Genomic DNA, 18,425 nt, shown 5'->3' with positions numbered 1-18,425 from the left:
GTTGTCCGGGGTGAATGTAATAATTATAATGTGCCTGGGACATACTTTCCCAGGGTAAGTCATATTCCTAGTTTGAATTGAACGGTATGCTGTCTCCGCAGACAGTGTTTGTAACGAACCATTCGTTATGTACGGTATAATGTTACAGAAAATGAAATTTTACCCCACGCTTGATACTCCGATAAAAAAAAAAAACATTTTCCCGTAACCAAACTTACTGATAACCGAGCTTTTGATTCTGTTCAAGCGATGTTCTGATTGCGATTTTATATCCCATAATTTTCATGCTATTTTCTCAGTTGTGATTCTTGCGATATTCTGGATGTCTTTTTTGCATTCTTAATTCTCGATAAGTCAACATGTCAAGTTTAGGTGCTTTTTGTATGGAATAGCGCGTAAAACTTCGACTGCAAAATGAATTGATTTTCGCCAAAATTGAAATATATTACTGATCATTGAAGTACACATGTTTACAATTAATCGTTTTACAAACCACGCCTGCATAATTTATTACAAATGGTCAATAGCCTTGACATTATATCTTGACAAAGTGAATGCACTGCAAAAGTATATTCCGAGAATTTATAAGTCCTCGAGATTTATGCTTCAATAATAAATGTATATAATAAGTGTGTTGTCAAGAAAAATTTTTTCTTCCCTTATTTACTGTGTGTAAGATACAAGTTTATTCAATTTTCTTATTGCTTTCTGTCTTTTCAAGTCCCAAAGACTTTTCATATTTGAAAGTTACAAGTAATAAAGTCATGTACGTCACTGTGAAATTTTTCAGCCACACATATTTTCCTTCTTGAAGCTTACCCCAATAAGTTAATTAAGCTTTGGCGTTTCGAGTCGGTCAAACAAGTTTTCAAATATTTTCATATACACCCACAGCTAAAACGAAATGAAACACTGTCGAGAATACTCACATCTTACAGTCTTTGAAAAAACGGTATTTTACTTGAAGCGTGGAAGACCAAAGACGCCGAAATGTGCTACAAATAAATATCACAGATGTTTTAAATACTGAAATAAATACTGCTGTACAAATTAAGTTTTTTTATGTCAGTATCGCAACAATGCAAAACTCCCTAGTGAAAGAACTATCTCATGAATATTTTCGCATTGGTGTAGACACAAAAAGGATAACGCCATCGTACATAAAAAAAAAACTGTGATAGTGTGGAAGTTAACACAAGATGAAAAAGTCTTCAAAACTTGTATTTACTCTGTACGAAATTATAGTAAAATGGCCATCGTACCAAAAACCTGCGACGCGTTTGCTACACAAGTTCTCAGTAATATGAAATTAAAAACAAATACTGTTGAATGTAATACATTGGCATTTACTCTGCAAGTTCATTAAATTATCATACATAAATCTGATTATTTAAATTTCTTTATCCTACGCATATCATTAGGCTCAACGAAAATCAATTGTTTTTGCTCGCGAAGAAGAATCCAGAGACAGTATCTCAGGATACTTGGCTGCCCAATGAATTTGGGGAATTGCGGAATAATTTTGTACCTACCCTCCAAAAGATATCTCAATACTAATGTACATACCATCACGAAATATCTATATGCTGTCTGTCTAGCTGAATGCCTGTTTATTCCGCTATTCATTGGTTGGATGATATTTTACTCGCGTACTTGTACCGATTGATGCAAGCTGGTTCATTGCGAACGATGCTGACGGTCGCATGGTTGTGCCCAATTTAGAAAGCCATATCTCATAATGATTCAGTTTCTTTTGCATCATACAGTATTGATTTTTTGTTTTTATTGTTAATGCCAGATGTCGCGAATCATATTTTTCCAAGATCCATGGTCATATTTATTGTAATACTGATGCAATATTACATCCTTCAGTCAGTAAAAGGCCAAATTTTCGTCCGTTTCTTATTGTCAATGCAAATAAATGTTAAATATTAACTCTGATCGACTGTAGAATAGACGAATAGAACATGTATTAATCAAATTGCGCCTGATAATGAGCAAAGAATTAGAAAACCGAAAAAGTTTTCAAGTAAATCTGAATCAGCTTCACCCGAAATGTAAGTATAATCAATTTTTAAGAAACTGTAGCTATGGAACGTAATAATAAAAAGATTTCAAAAATGTTATGAACTTCTTGATGTTATTTCTATATCTAACGCCAGTTGATGGAGAGATTTCAGAGTCCTTTATAATATGTTAAAATTCGCAATAATAAGACCAACCCCCTTCAGGATGTCAATTCAATGGATAAGTGGCCAGTATAATCACGATAGAAAGAATATATTAGTAGAAGGAAGATTATTTGGCTGATTCGACTTTTCGAAACTTGTTTACGCTTAATTTGTTAGTTTGGGAGGAAAATTCGTTACTATATTATACGATTACATCTGCGGATAAGACTATCGGTTTCACGAACTACCGTTGTGGATCACGGATTTGTAAAAGTAAATTGGTGGACTTTACTTACAAACATTTGATAAAAAGATATTGACTAACACGAGAAAATTTTGTCATATCTAAACAGTATCAAGATTTATGGTAATTAACGCATCGAATTCTTTCTCTAAATCAGATGCATTTAAAAAGCTGGGTGCAGCAGTATAACATATCTGCAGTATGATCATCGGGATAGATGACAAGTAAAAATATCCGAAACATTTTTGGATTCAGCGTCACGTATTATACATGTCGCGTTTTTAGGATGTTTTGATCCGAGAACGATCCAAGAGTATCAGGCAGGACGTGGAGGAAACAAAAAGAATGACTATAGATAGACGTATACACGACCTATCAGATATTCGATATGCAAATCCGAGAATTCTCTCACGGTGCGTAAGTCGTATACTGAGCGTCGAGGATAGAGATAGAAAAAAAAAAAAAGTAACGAAGAAAAAGCATTATAGGAAGGAGAAGCGAGAGCAAAAAAGGAAAGCATGTAAGAATAAAAAGTAAAAAGAAAAAAAAAGAAAATAAAAAAGACAAGACCGAGGAGGATGAGAAAAAGTTCCGAAAGAAACGACGCCCGAATGAAAAAGCCTCACAGTTTTTTCGGCGCGAAAAGTAAAGGTCTGCGAACACACGAACTCATAGCGCCACGCCGCGCCGGTTCGAAGAAGAGAGACGAGAGAGACGCGAGAGGACGATTCGTGAGTCGTGACGCGAAGAAAAGGGGAAGTTCAGGAAGCGAACTCGTTCGTTCGTCGGGGCGCGCACCAAAGGTGCAGCGGACAGTCTGAAAGGGGTAAGCGGGGGTAAAACGGGCGAGGAGAGGGAGGTAAAAAAGGGGCTGGTACCGACCCCAAGCGTAAGACGTTCGGGGGGGGGGGGGGGGGGAAGAAGAAGGGGATCCGAAATGTCTCCTTCGTCCTCGCGGGGCCGCGGAGCTCGAGGCGTAAGGCGTAGTGCCTACGTACAGGAGAAGCAGGGAGCGTAGGCGGTTCGGGGCTAGACTGAAGAAATATTAGGAAATACGTAAAATATAAGACGGACCACGATGCTGAATTATCTGAGATGAAATAATCAATTTCGTAGAATTTCAAAATACGGAAAGTTGAAGTATATAAAAAATAGTCGCAATGTATGTACATACCTAATCGTAAAAGGCGACAACATAAAAAGCAATACTAGGTGGTACGCATATCTAGAATAGCCAGATTTCCGACGTCTTTACTTTCTATGTATCTTATGCATTCTATATTTTGGACTAATCTATACCTTGAACTTTCCTACATTTCGAAATTCTACAAATATCTATTTTCGCGTTCAGAAAAATTCGACATCGTGACTTCCGTTTTCCAATATTTCTACATCCTCACCCCCACTCTGTGTACGCACGAAGAGTATAGGAGAAGGAAAAGGAAAAGGAAAAGGACGATCAGAGGGGCGCCCCGCAGCGGTGCGGTGCGGGGCGGGGTAGAAACGCTCGGCGAAACCGTCGGCGAAGAAACGATGCGGCGGGAGGGAGGGAGGGAGGGAGGGAGGCTAGTTTTTGCCCCGCGAGAGTTGCCTGCCGGTCGGACGGGGAGAGGAAGGAGGGGCGGGGGGGAGGAGGACGGCGGATGCTTTTTTGTTGGCTTCTGGAAGGTGGAGCGGGCGCCGTGGGTATGTACGCTGAGGGTATGGGGCTGGGGTCACGGGCGGGGTGAGGTGAGCCACGGCCGAGAGGTGGGGCGGGGGATCGAACGGGCAAATGGTGGGGGGTGGGGGGCATGAAGAGGACCGGGGAGGAGCCGTTGCACTGGCGGCAACAACGGCGGCGGCCGCGGCGGCGGCGGCGACGGCGGTCTACGAGGTGGTGGAAGTGGTGGAACTGCCGGAGAGGTGTCGACGCAGCCTTGCCGAGAGGCCAAACAATGTGCAGCATGAAGTCGAGCTGGTAGCGTCGCCGCCGTTTCTACCGTATCTCACTTTTCTGTACATACATACACAGATGTATAGATAAACAACACATTAGATGCAAAAGTTTAATAATACACGGAAAAAAAAACTCGATTATTTGAAACTATTGTTAATATTGTTATCATTGTAATCGCAGTGCGAAAATCGGTTATTGATTTCTATCTTTTTTTTTTTTCTTTTTTTTTTTTGAACACTTCCGGTAGAACAACGTTTTACAAAGTGCCGCAGCCTCCGCGTTGTTATATTCACTTTATATATCTACCTGGTTCGTGATTGCCGCGCGCGTTCACGTGTTCCTGCTGCATTTGTTGTCGTTGTTGTTACTGAAGCGAACCTTTGATAAAGTTGCGTGTATTGACTTGCTAGTAAATCGATTCGCGTGCCTTAACGTTGTTTTGCGATATCAGCAACAAGAACAACAAACAAAACGGACTATATTCCTTCCTGAGTGTGACTGCAGTTGTTTTTTTTCGCGTTACCGTTTTGAGTGTAGTATAGAATAATATTAACTCCCGTAGTATTATCGATAATTTTTGCACCCTTTTGCTTTCATTCGACTGTTTTATTTTTATTTCATATTTTTTTACGTACCGTTTGCCAGTATATTTGTTGTTCGGTTGTGGTGTCGGTTGTACTAGAAAAAATAAGATAAGAAGGGTCGTGCCTTGGCTAGATAAATCGCTGTAGTAGATATCTACCGCCATCCCTTGCACACATACAGAGACAAGTTTGAAGGTGGCGAGTGAGCGCGTGCCGGTTTCTACGTACAGCGATATCAGCCTTGTTAAGGGAAGATCGACGGTATTAAGAATTAGCCAGGCATCGATCCTGAGTAGTGACGGCGCGAGGGTTCCGTCGATTCGAATTGCATGGATTTTGTATTGTAATCGCGCCGCGCCGAGACGCCATGGACGTCCATGCCGGAGGGTGCAGCAGCTCGTCGACGACCGGCGAAGAGACACTCCGCGGCGTCGCGACGCCTTCCCCGGCACCGGCGTGCACCGCGACGCCGACCCCCGCGTCCGTCGCCGCGACGAGCGCGTCGGTATCAATCAACAATGCGGTGTCCAGCCCGTCGGTGCAATCCCAGCTGCCCCAGTCCAGCACCCACCAGTCATCATCGGGGCCGAGGATACTGAGCAGAAATGTAAACGGCACTCGTGAGTAAAAAAAGCATCTTTCAAATACGCGAGGAAAGAATTTCCGACAGAGTAACGTCCGCTTGGTCTTTACCGATCGCGGTAAATGTCACTTTATTTTTCATGCACCGCTATTTCACAGCCTGAAAATGTCGCAGTGTGCCGCGATTCTGTGCAGATATACCTGTTGTGCCAAACGTTAGGCAACCGAAGCTGTCTTTTACTTTTTACTCTGCCGTGTTTGAAATGCGTAAAGCTGTACGGTTGCCTATTTACTGGCGTCAAGCGAGGAGTTTCGCAAAAAACCCGAGAAATGACAAACAAAATTGTCGATATAAACTTTTTGCTTCGGTCTTATGCAATAACGTAATTTAAAAAAAAATTTATTCCTGCAGTGGTGTGGTATGAATACAATTTTTTCCGCAGAAATGGCAAATAGTTTTCTTCGTTATCCGCGTTCTGCGTTTAATGTAGGATTGAGCCTGCTATAGCTGTGATGAGTTTTTTCATGTCAACGACGCATAGGGTTTGATGATTTAGACAAAACAAGCGACAATCAACGCGAGCAGCAAAGACTGACTATAGCGTCATTTCGATAACAAATTTATAAGTACAGGATGTGACAAAAAGGACAATTAACGTACAAAAAGATTGCTGTACCTTGGGAAACGATCACTGTTCCTTACATTCGAACGTGCCATGCGTTTTTTATTCACACGTGCATCCCGATATTTATTTCACAAAACTCCAACCAATTTCCGATTAATCAACTTTTTCAAACACGGGTAAAAAACGTTACACCGAGAGTAGAGCAAAAATGTGGTTCCTCTATTTGTTCGTTTTTTTCTTCACCGAAACTAGTTCGATTCGTAAGATAATCTATGATCGTTTTTCTGCACACTGGCAGAGGGATATCTTACGTACAAAAGATACAGTCTGTAAGTTTACGGCTCGTTACTTGGTCCGCATTGTTTCTCATAGTTGTAATAAGTCTCGCGAGTAATTGCTGGCTGCAAGTAAGAACTGTACAGAGTAAGAAAAGATTCGTACAATAAAGTCATTGAGCGATCACTTGTTGCCACAACATACTCGATAATCCATAACATGAACAGCCTCGGTTTAAATTGTGATCAAATGATCATCGTTTGGGTTCAGTTTAAACGAGGCGACGCTTAATTAGATCTACAAGATATAACTGAGCGGAAACTATGTTCAAAATATCGTGAAACAAACAAGTTATTATGCGTTATCGTTATTTTTGTCGATGAAAACAGAGTGTTGTTTACGAAAAAGGAACACGGACGATATTTTTGTTAATGTAAAAAAAGGGGTACAAAAAAATTTACAACTGCATCAGGTACAACTTGATAAAAAAAAAAAAACTGATGAAACACGTTTTTAACTTGACGTAACTTGTTGTTGCCGTTGCTGTTCAGAATGTTAGACCCGCAAACTCCACAATAATATTCGAAACCAGCTTGCAGTTGCAGCTCTACACAGTTACAGAAATAAAAAGCTGTTTCCAAATACCCAAGTTCAAAAGCCTAATTGTTTTTCCACCTTCAAAGTGTATCACCTTCAATTTCGTAACAGATCTGCAACGTAAAATCTACCTCGTTATGCGCGCCAACTGAAACTGTTGTATCTCCTGGGTCAAATTATAACTTCGATGTATGAACCGTATGATTTTTCCCAGCGTATAGCTGCAAAACAACAAAAAAAGTTATGGATTCGTACCAGGAAAAGCTTTTCTCTTCTCCTCCGACAGTCTACAGTTGTACATTACTCGTATATTGGTCTGTAGAATGCAAACGCAGACCAGAGTTAGCTGCACCGATACGGTATGTTGGGATCTTGATACACGCTTTCAACGGATACGTTGTTACACTGTGTTCATCGCACACCATTTTTAGAAGGAGAAAACGTGCTTTCTAACGTTTTTCTCAAGGAATCCGAGTATATGATCGGTTAAATCCTGATTACTAGATCTGGAATTATTTCTATGTACCTACTATGAAGTTGATGTGATACTGTGTGTTAAATCTACCATGTTTATTTCAATCTCATGAAAGTTTGCTTGTATTAGTTACTTCAGAAAATTAAATTCTCATCTCTCTACACTTTCTTATCTACATTTGTTACTCCGATAACAGTTATATCGGGTCCAGTTGTCGTCCACGATTAATCACCCACATACATCTAGAGTATACTGTTTTTCACAGTAAGGGGCTCGGATGTTGGGGGCGAATTTCATTTGTGGACAGCAAATTAGACGACTTGCTGTGAATTGTAGACGACAACGAACTTCAACGCTCGTAATTCAGTTTCTCTCATCATCTGGCTCACAATCAGTTCTATAACGTGCATAAAAACTTGTACAGAGTGCCCCCAAACATTTGCACGATAATACACCGAGGAACGTCGACTTTTATTCCAATTAATGGGAAACTTGATCTCTGTATTATAGTTTTAGCAAGTAAACGGTTATACAGATTACAATTTCACGACAAATCTGATATTGGTCTGAATAGATACAGAGAAAATATGGATGATCGGAATGCGTTTGAAACATTGTGCCAACAATTAATTTGCAACGTGTGACGCCATTCGAGGCATACTGAGTATAAGATTAAGCTAATTTGTCTCGAATCTGAATCATTCTGATTTATGCGAAAATTATATTAGAATAAAATGTCTAACAAATTTCATCAAAATCGTACGAACGGTCTCGAAGTTGTCGCGTTGAAAAGTATTCACAGTTGAATAAATATGAACCGTTTTTCAACTTTCGAAGCTCGTAATAAGGGATAAGCTAAATTGCTGTTTATTTGCGAACCTTCCTGTACCATGCAATAGCAGCTATTCGAAGTAAGCTCAAAAACCTATATAACCGAGAAAGGGTGCAGACTGAATATAAAATACTCAACTCCAAGAACTGTGCTTTGAGCGTATACGATGTGTGCATTTAAAGGTGTACACAGTGCATACGATGACGTGTGTGTGTGTGTGTGTGTGTAACGTACATACACAGATGCGTTGGGGCAGATATATGCCTAACAAGAAACGGACGGGGACGCACATTATATTCCTGACAATGCGATCGTTCTACTAACCGACGGTGGGTGGTTGCGCCCCAATAGCGTATAATTCGTGAATATACATACCTAATATAGCTATAATATAGAGGGACGCGCGGGGCGCAAGGATTGGAGAAAAGAGAACGGGTTATGACCGCGGAACTTACGACTATATGGTATGCGAGGAGATGGGTAAAAGGGACTGGCTAGAAGGGACGTTTTTTTCAAATCCTTTCCTTTTCTTTTTCATTCGATTTCGCTCTCTCGCTCTCTCGCTCTATGATTTCATTATTATTATTATTGTTATTATTATTATTATTATTATTATTACTTATCGTACCTTGGCAAATAAAGTCGCCTTTATTACGACGATGACGTTGTTTTTGATTCTCATCTTCGAAGATAGGTCGTATAATATCCGCGTGAGCAAATTCACCATATGCTCTTGGCAGCTGAACTCCCATTTAATTGTCTACGTAATCTCTGCGCGTGGATCTAATTGTAAGAGAGATTTTTAAGCTGTGGAACGTTTTTTTTTTTTTTTTGCAGTTCTCGAGTTAGCCTATATTTTTGAGAGCGCGATTTGTCCGCTAATTGTGTAAGCTGGTTGAAGCTGCATTTATAGAAACAAAATTTAGCGAATTAAATAGTTATCCGTAAAATTCATGTTTTTTTTCTGCAGATTTTAGTAGAATTGAATTGATAATAAGACAAGCATCGTGCGATATAATGGCATTAGTATATTTGTCCGGAAACGTTTTAAAATCATCATCGCCTGCTGTGGGATTTTGATCTGGAATGTTGCCATTGTCCGACAATCCTATCGAATTTCAAAGGATTTAGAGTGACACTTTCTTTCCGTGTCTGGTTTTACTCCGACTGAAGTAAATTTAATTATCCGTGACACGTGACACGACGTCTCACCGATCCTTGTAACATAATCTTCAGCCGATTTTTCAATATCAAACGTTGAATAAACTACCGGTCCAGTAAAATCATTTCCTCAGGATGAGCTAGTCAGTTCAGAACACCGTACACCCTCTTCCCAATAATGCATTTGTGAAAAATTTAGTCAACCCTGAAAAATTCTAACTAACTCAAAGAGCGTTCAATTCCTCATCGTGATTGCTAGACCGAAGCGTTTTTTTCTCAATTGTGTCCGCTACTACAGATTGCTCGAAATGATGCGTACAGCTGTACAAAAAATGCTTTGCATGTATAATCGGTCTCTCATTTTTTTCTTCGAATGTAATTTCGCTGTATAGATGTACGTATTGACATGTACCAACTTTGCGCAATAGATAGATGCTGCATCTACACGTATACATATATAACAGACACACACACATGGATATGATGTATTTATCGATAGACGAAACAATTACTGAGGTTGGCAAATGTTACAAGCACTTTGTACACGTAATATACCTCGATTTGTCTACACGTACAAGTTACCCTGCTTGATTTTCGCCTCGTGATTAGGTTCACCGTTAGCCACGGTCATCCATCTCACTGATTAACCTATCAGTTATATACGCTGCAGGCTTGATCTTTCATTCGATAAATCACGGCGGAAAAGCAGATTTACGCGCCTTCGAGGCTCGTCAAAACGTTTCTAATTCACCCTCAACAAATGTCGTATTAACTGCTACCGCATCAATTAAACGTCGGAAACGAATCTTATTTTCCATTTCCAGATCACTTTGAGTCATATTGACTCGGGAAGGTTGAGAAAGGTAAATTATTCCACGATATTTGTAACTTTTGAAATTTGTTTTCATACGGTTTATTGCGACGGTAAAATAAATTAATAGTGTCTTGTGAACTCGTCATTGGAAAACCCGGCACTTTTTGCTGATCGGAATATCTGCCGCACTCTCGATTTACATAAAAATCGTCTGCTGCCAAAACTTCGGTAGAATATCGCGATCACGTATCGATCCAACTATCGAAGAATGACCTGAAAAACTTGCATTTAAAATTTGCACAGCTGCAGATGTTTCAAGTGATGGTCAAGTACTTTTTTCTCCGTTTTTTACTTTTTCTCAAATACATGTCGAGAGATTTTTTTTCTCTCTCAAAAGATTATTTGCAATATATTTCACATACTGCAATAAATATAGTACCCACGACAGTTCGAAAATTGCGAAACTACGTCGTTCCGGATTATTAAATAGTAAATTAAAAAACAACAAAAAAAAGTATTCGACTAGTTGAATAATGCGATGAAACAGTGACGCACGAGATCTCTCCGGTTGAGATGAAAAGCAAAAAAGGACTGTCGAGTTGCAAAAAAAGGAGCAACTTGCGAGAAAAACGTAGAAACAGTTTGTATGTGTATATATATATATATATATTTATGCGACTGCAGCACTGGGCTGCGGTGCAGGTTCGTCGTAAAACAATAAGAAATGCGGGAATCCATGAGGCAAATAAAGAAACACGAAAAATCTCCCGCAGAGGACGCTGTAAGGATAATCACGGGCTGCGAAAACAAACCATCGCGATACTGCAAAAACACGTCTGTAGTAAAAACAATTAGCGTAGGTAGGCAGGTACGTAGGCAGGTTTCGTATAATATCTTAAATCGTCAAGCGGTTGTATATACGTACGTATACATTTGTATATATATATATATATAACTAAATGGTAAAAAGCGATGAAATGATGCGGAAAAAAATATGTATAACTCGAATCCCGTGTTGCATATATTGCACGAGTTTCTGATCTCATCGCAGGATCATCATGCGTATTAGCAACATTTGGCGAATAATTTGGTTTAGTAGGAAAATGTGATGACTTAGTTGAATCGATTACGCAATTCGCCATTTCTGAATTACGCTTAAACATGTTATTTATTAACAAATATCAGCCAAGTGACGATATTTGTAACATACTATGATTTTCAAGGTTTGGAGGAACAACAAAATACAGTTAAATTTTTATATTATTTCAGCGAAATAAAGGAAAATTCGTGGTTTACACTTTTTTTTTTTTTTTTTGGGGGGGGAACCTGAAAGGCAATGATAATTCTTTTTATTTACTTGGTTTTGTTTATCCACAAATTGTTGAGTTATGTGTAAATTATTCTTTAATAATCTTCGAGATCGTGCAGAGTTTATAAATTTTTTAATTTATTTTTTGCAAGAATTGAGTCAATGGTTGAACTCTGTAATCAGGTACTTTCATATAATTTGTAATTTTCGCTGAATGGATAATACTTACGAGAAAATAAAGAAGAGGTTCTTTTCACCCGAATAATAATTAGAGGGAGAATAATAATCGTCTTTTATTTTATTGTTATATCGTGTGACAGTAAAATTGATTTGGATAAAGAGCGGGCAAGTACCATTGACTTAATTGAAATCGAGAGAAGAAATGTTCGCAAAAACGAAAGAAACACTGAGAAACCCAATAGACTCAGGAGTTCGGGGGGGGTCGTTTTATTTTTTAAACGAAAAAACGGTCTGGCCGACCAATCGATGCAGTCGCAGACACGTATTATCGTGTACACATATACGTTGATTATCGATTCCAAAAAACGTCCGATTCAAAGAAGATGGTGCGTCAGACTATAACGGGTTAAAAACTGACGTGCAGCTGCAACGTTCGCTGGTTTTTTAACGAACAGAAAGATCTCACACAAGTATGTGTACACAGTCAAGTGACACGTAAAACGCCATAAATATGCGTGTGGGATAATTTTTCGCACGGTAGTCGGCGGTACATGAGTAGGCAATTAAAATTCAAAGACAGGGAACCATGAGAGCCGATATACACGCGAGGGAATTGGGTCATATATAAGGAAGGAGTACAAAAATCCCCACGAATAATAATGGTAAAAATCAAAACCATAAAAAAAGGAAAAAGTAAAAAATACACCATAAACGAAAGCAGAATAAAAAAAAAAAAAACTAAAATGTAGAAGATGGAATGGAAAAAAAGAACGAAGCATCGAACCTGTAACCTGTTTCCCATGGCATAACCCGTGTGAATAAAGGACTCGTGTGTAACCCGCGATCAGCGAGTGAGAAAGAAAGAAAGAAAAAAAGAAAGAAAGATAGAGCTGAAAATTTTTTCCACTGTTCTTAGCTTTTTTTGTACCGCGCGTATAAGGCAGAAGCCGAGATCAGTCGGCAGGCCGAGGAATATATTACAAAAAGAACTAGGTGGGTTTATACCCTTCCATGCACCGGCACGAAGGGAAGGAAGGAAGGGCGGGCGGGAGGAAGGGTGGAAGGGAGGGAGGGAGGAATGAGACACAGGCTCGTTACCTAAGGGTGACATTTTTTGTTCTAAGTATTAATCCGAAAGGGTGATGCAGGCCGGCGGTCTCTCTGTGTCATACATACATACATACATACATACATACCATTTATATAGGTGCGTGTGTTCCCGAGGGTCAGGAAAGACGCGAAGGGCAGCTGGACCCTCGCCGGACGGCCGAATTACTTATACTCACCCTTACTAGCGCAGCCCTTCGCACGCCGCGTACGTTCCACGCTTAGGTATGCAGATCGTCGACCTCCGCAGGGCGCAAGGCCCTCATCTCGCGAGAAGGAGAAAAAAAAAAAAAAAAAAACGCCTCAGCTCTGCTCCTCACGCGTGAAGGAAGAGGAAAGGAGAGGAGTGGCGACAAAAAAATCGTTTAAAAAAGTAAACCCAAAGATGCACCTTAAGAGGTAAAAACTCTGCACCGTATTCAAATCTCCTGCGTTTTTTAATCTCTTTCTCTTCTCCCTCTTTACTTCTTCACTTTTGTTTTTCCCCTGCTTGGATTCCCCCCCCCGCCACCCTTAACCTTTTTTTTTTTTAATTTTCATACCTGTGCTTCCATTATAAAACAGTTTTTTTTCGAAGATTTTTTCCGCGCGAATAATGTTTTTTTTCGCGCGATATACCGCCGGACGATAATTGAGCGCTACGTTGTATAAAGAATACATACATGCAGCTATATGCTTGTGGACAGGTTTTATTATTGCCGGCAATAGACCCGCAACATCCATATCTGTGGGAAGGAGGGGAAAATTACGATCTTGTCTAGCTTAGTCGCCGCGAGATGGGAAACTCCGCGGTTTCTTGTTCTCATTGTCGGTGACTAATCTCTCTCTATCTCCCTCTCTCTCTCTCTCTCTGCGAGAATTCAATGGCTTGGGTATGGCTAAAAAACACTCAGCTGATACTCGCGATCGCGATGGTATATGTGTACTATACGGTACATGCAGACAATATGGCGAGGATTTTGTATCTTTCTGTAGAACGCGCGATTACTTCTACAAAACTTTTAATGCTTGGTCACGGTATCCGTGAATTGTTTTATACCGAGTTCGATTTAAGACAGGCAATACGTATTGTACACATTATGTGTAAACCTGTGTGCATAGACGTATGTTTATTGTTCATCACAGTGGAAATTAACTCCGATCACTTGGATGTTTTGAACAATGACCCACATACAGTCTATGTCGCAGACGTTAATGATCCTCAAATGCGGAAACAACAGCCTGTTTGAAAGTTGACAAAAAGTAACTTTCGTTGTAATTGTTTTCTTTTTTTTTTCATTTTTTTTTCATCTCAAATTCATTATGTTATTAACGATACGATCTCATCTCTCTCGTGATATACACATGTGTAACTGTATAACAGGTTCGACTTCATGCATTTTTATAATAAACATTTTTTTGTCCCCCAATTGTAACGATGCTTCGAATCAGCTATTTGTGCGCTGATGTTTTTTAATTCTTGCTGACGATTTCTCTTTATAAAAATGATATTACTAATCGACATATTTTGGAAATATATTGTTGCAGAATAATTAAATGCTAATTTAGTCGAATTTGGATTTCTTCTGTCTTCTTCTTTGTTGTGAAATATTCGTTACGATTTCACGTACTCGCAAAGAACGGGTCCGTGGTATACACGGGGAAAAAAAAACATAAAAAAATGTTCTGCTTCTTTAGATTTCTAGACAAAAACATTATTGTCGAGTAACATTCTATTACTTAGATGACGAAATTAGTTGTTGAAAAATCTTGTAAGAAATCGAGACCTATTATATTATACAGAAGGTAATTTAAATTGTTTCCGCGTCAAGTCCAGTCAAAGATTAGGCTTACCACGCTTTTTAGTTCCATTTTACCTCATCATCAGGAATGTTTTAAAGACGCGTTCGCACGTAATAAGAAAACCTAACGTTCAAGGGAATTCGACATGCATCTCGTTACGTTTCAACAAGTTCATATATCTCTATATATATTACTATATATAAATACATAACTACTTTTGGGCAAACGCGGTGTGATCTATATTCTACAATCGAGGAACACAGCTTCGTGATGTATGATATGTACAGTGTACCTAATATTCACTATTGCCTTGGGCTTCCGGATAACTTATTTTCAGTTCGAAGCAAAATGCGAGATTGATTCTATAAGAATTATGTGACAATGATTCCCAATCTCTCGTGCCGGCTGCATCGCCAGTCATTGTCACATAATTCGTACAGAATCGAGCTCGTATTTTGTTTCGGACCGAATAAGAGTTAGCCGGAAGTCGAAGGCATCGATGAACATTACTGTACGTGAAAGAAAAAGAGAAGTAAAACGGGTATCGTTGCAATTACGCTTTAAATGTGGCTGAAATGACAAGAAAATTTGGTACAAGGAACTATTTAGTGTAATTACAGATGTAAAACTTATGCATTTTTTACTTATTGCAACATGTATACGGGTATAACACGACGTATACGCATGTGTATGAATACCCGCAATTGATTCGAAACATCGATTCATCTTGGTTCTTAAAAAATGAAAAATATTACAGTTTATATAACACGACTTAATACTAGAGTGATACTGAAACCGACCAACGCCATAAGCATAAAAACGGCTCTTCGTATTCAAATTTTATCGCTGGGTCGCTAGAAAAGCCGTGTTTGTTTCAATACATGAGATATAGCACTCCGTAGTTTATCGATATGTTTTTTACCGACGTTTTAACAATAGCATTCGAATGGAACTCGAATCGATACTTGATATAGATGATTTACGTAAAAAAAAAAGAAAAATTCTCTTCAAGTACTCCAAAAAATACCAAACAAGCTCGTATATGAAATAAGTAAACATTCCTGCGTCTTGGTAGCAACGATAATATATTCAATATTATAATGCAGGACATTTCAAAAGTGTTCTATAAAATTTGAAAATTTGAAGAGAAAAAAAAACCATCAACGTTCCACACTACGATTATCCGTCCACCATAACTTTCGAGATCCCTAAAAAGAAACCCGCCATTTTTTTTTTCCGCGACGTATTCAGGGGCACCATGGAGGGGAATGAGGTGCACGGATTGCGGCCAATAACGTAAGAATGCACGCGAGTATTCACGCTCATTTCCAAATACCTGTACCCACACATGTTCAGACCCTCGGAGCCAGTACAAGGGGTGACAGGGGTAGGCAGGCGTGTTTTTGGGGCAGGACTTCGGTACCTGACCTGCCTCCTGTCCCTAAGCCCTACCCCAACCGTTCGGGGTGGTTCCCATTCACCCTCGAGCCGTTTGACAGTTGGAGATTCCGCTCCGGGGTCGGGAATCCACCGTTAACTAGCTCCGGGGGTGAGATGCTGCGGGACATGGGAGAGAACAATGATCACCATCGTATAAATATGGTCGCGCATACGATACGCAGCCTCTAGGTTTGTGGATGCATTGCGCAAGTTACCGCGTTACAAGTACCTTAAACGATGTACACAGACAAGGGATGGTTTTTGTCGATGCATGTTGTTTCAGGTAAGGGAGGAAACTGTAACGCGTGTCTCTCTCTTCATGAAACCTCGGTTTGCCAAAGGCTTGGTCGAAAATTCTGGTACCTACTAATTGGTTTTGACGAAATCGTGAGATTACGATAAATACTGCGATTTGGGTATGGATTGATCGATAGGAATTTTATCTGCACGAAACGAAGTAATACGGTTGAAAAGGACATTTCTGTATTAACGTTGGTGAGTGAATTGAATGGAATTTTAAACGAGAGAACCCGACAAACGTCGATTACCGTACACTACCTGATATAATATTCATATAACGGGAACTAATTACGAGGAGAATCAATGCCGCTAGCTTTTTATATACCGCGTATAAATCGCGGAGATGAGGAGGATGGGCACTAAAAATTTGCCTCTTTTGTAGCTATAATTCAATCTGTCCAGAGAGTGATGTACGACTTGAAGATAAGCTCCGGAATCCTTACTGCACGGTATATATGAAAGAATTTTTTTCTTTCAGCCACTCATCGTTGTCGTCACCAAATGCTACCCTGCCGCTACTGTGGAAGTTTCCAACTTCCAGTACTAGGTTTTATACACAATTATACTATATCCTGATCGCGAGATGCTTGAAATGATCGTGGCACAATCTTCATGACTCGACAGGTTGATCATTTTCTCATTTTAAATACGAGCAATGGAAACTTCTAGCCGTAGAAATACGGGAAGATACATAAATTGACGAAAAGAGATTGCGTCGAAAAGCCAGTTATCCAAGTTTTTTAATTTTTCCAAGTTCAGGTGATCGCCATTTTTTACTCGGAAGTGGTGGGAGTTTAAAAAGTTTGCTAACTGATCTCTGGGCTTTTATCAGAAAGATTCTATCTGACCGGTCACACACTTTCTCTGTTTCTGATAAAGAAATTGAATTAATAGACAGTACGTTATCTTCAAACAATGCTGTTATCTATGATGAATTGAAGTGATTTATTTATACATTAAAGAGCGAATAATCGACGATTAATTGAAATCAGCAAAAATTGCAACGACCAGTATTTTCTACTAAAGATTTGTCGGAGAAATTAACGTTTCATGGACTTTACTATGATTACTCTATGATCATTCCCCTGTTAATTAACCAATATTATTTTCTTAACTAATGTTTTTCGAAACTAAAAACCCTACCACATCCAATATAACAGGAAAGATTTTCGTAACTGCAAAAATTGCTACAAAACACATTAGATGAAATACGAAACCCTCGATCCAAATTTTCACGTACGTATAATCGTACAGTTGGTGATACATCAGTGTTTTATAAAGTGAAGAAAGACCATTAATTGAAGATAAAAAATTACAAAACCTTGAAGATGTCGTCCCATTTTTCGTAACAGAATCGTACTGTTTGTCTGATTTTGATGAATGGAAACCTTGTTATACCTGAACGTATAACATCGATTTATCCATGTATAAAAAAGGGGAGAAAAATCTTCGTTGACTTTCGTCTACACACCCTGAAAACCGAAGGGATAGAAATAGAAAAATGGAGTGCTGGAGACAGCAAATACCAATATACTAAATTTAAGTACACACACCTAGCAAATACAGATTTAATCCAATTTGAAGAAACTTTTTATGTTATGCAGACAAACCTTGTCAACAATAAATACGACTTGTGAGAGGAAAAATAAACATTTACCTACATTATCACTGAGAAAAATCTGATTCGTCAAATTTACTGTAAGAAATTTCTGCTAAATAATAGGTATCGATAAAAAGAACATCTTGAATCCTGCGTACTACAGGTACAGATTAAATTTCCATTTTTCATAACGGGAACTGTAATTTCGGTTTCGGTTGTGGTAAAAAATGAAATTAGTCAAAGACCTATTGGCGACAGAGCGAGGGTAATTATCAGGTGGCGCAATTAGCGCTCGCGTTTTGGTGACGCGGGAAAGTGGAGGTAAAGTCCTGGAGGATCCTTGCCAGCGGAGGACGTCAGCGAGTCCGGCGTTGCGTTGCGTCTTTCCGTTGTCTCCCAACTCCCG

General features: G+C 39.3%; 1 protein-coding gene across 9 annotated transcripts in view; it reads left to right on the top strand.

Annotated features, from left to right (window-relative positions):
* The first annotated feature begins 4,323 nt into the window (after positions 1-4,323).
* Positions 4,324-18,425, top strand: part of LOC124181390 (NGFI-A-binding protein homolog) — a 36,899-nt gene continuing 22,797 nt past the window's right edge. For 6 of the 9 annotated variants that reach the window (XR_006870443.1, XR_006870442.1, XR_006870444.1 and 3 more), the window contains exon 1: positions 4,324-5,558. Coding sequence is in view for 3 of the 9 variants with exons in the window: in XM_046567922.1 (XP_046423878.1) it covers positions 5,306-5,558 (253 nt within the window). In the remaining 6 variants the exon portion in view is untranslated. The remainder of the gene's footprint in view (positions 5,559-18,425) is intronic. The other 3 variants (XR_006870445.1, XM_046567923.1, XM_046567921.1) reach the window with 2 other exon arrangements.

Source organism: Neodiprion fabricii, chromosome 4 (assembly GCF_021155785.1).
Source record: "Neodiprion fabricii isolate iyNeoFabr1 chromosome 4, iyNeoFabr1.1, whole genome shotgun sequence".
NCBI lineage: Eukaryota > Metazoa > Arthropoda > Insecta > Hymenoptera > Diprionidae > Neodiprion > Neodiprion fabricii.
The sequence above is the reverse complement of the archived record's forward strand: the minus strand, read 5'-3'. Positions and strand labels throughout refer to the sequence as shown.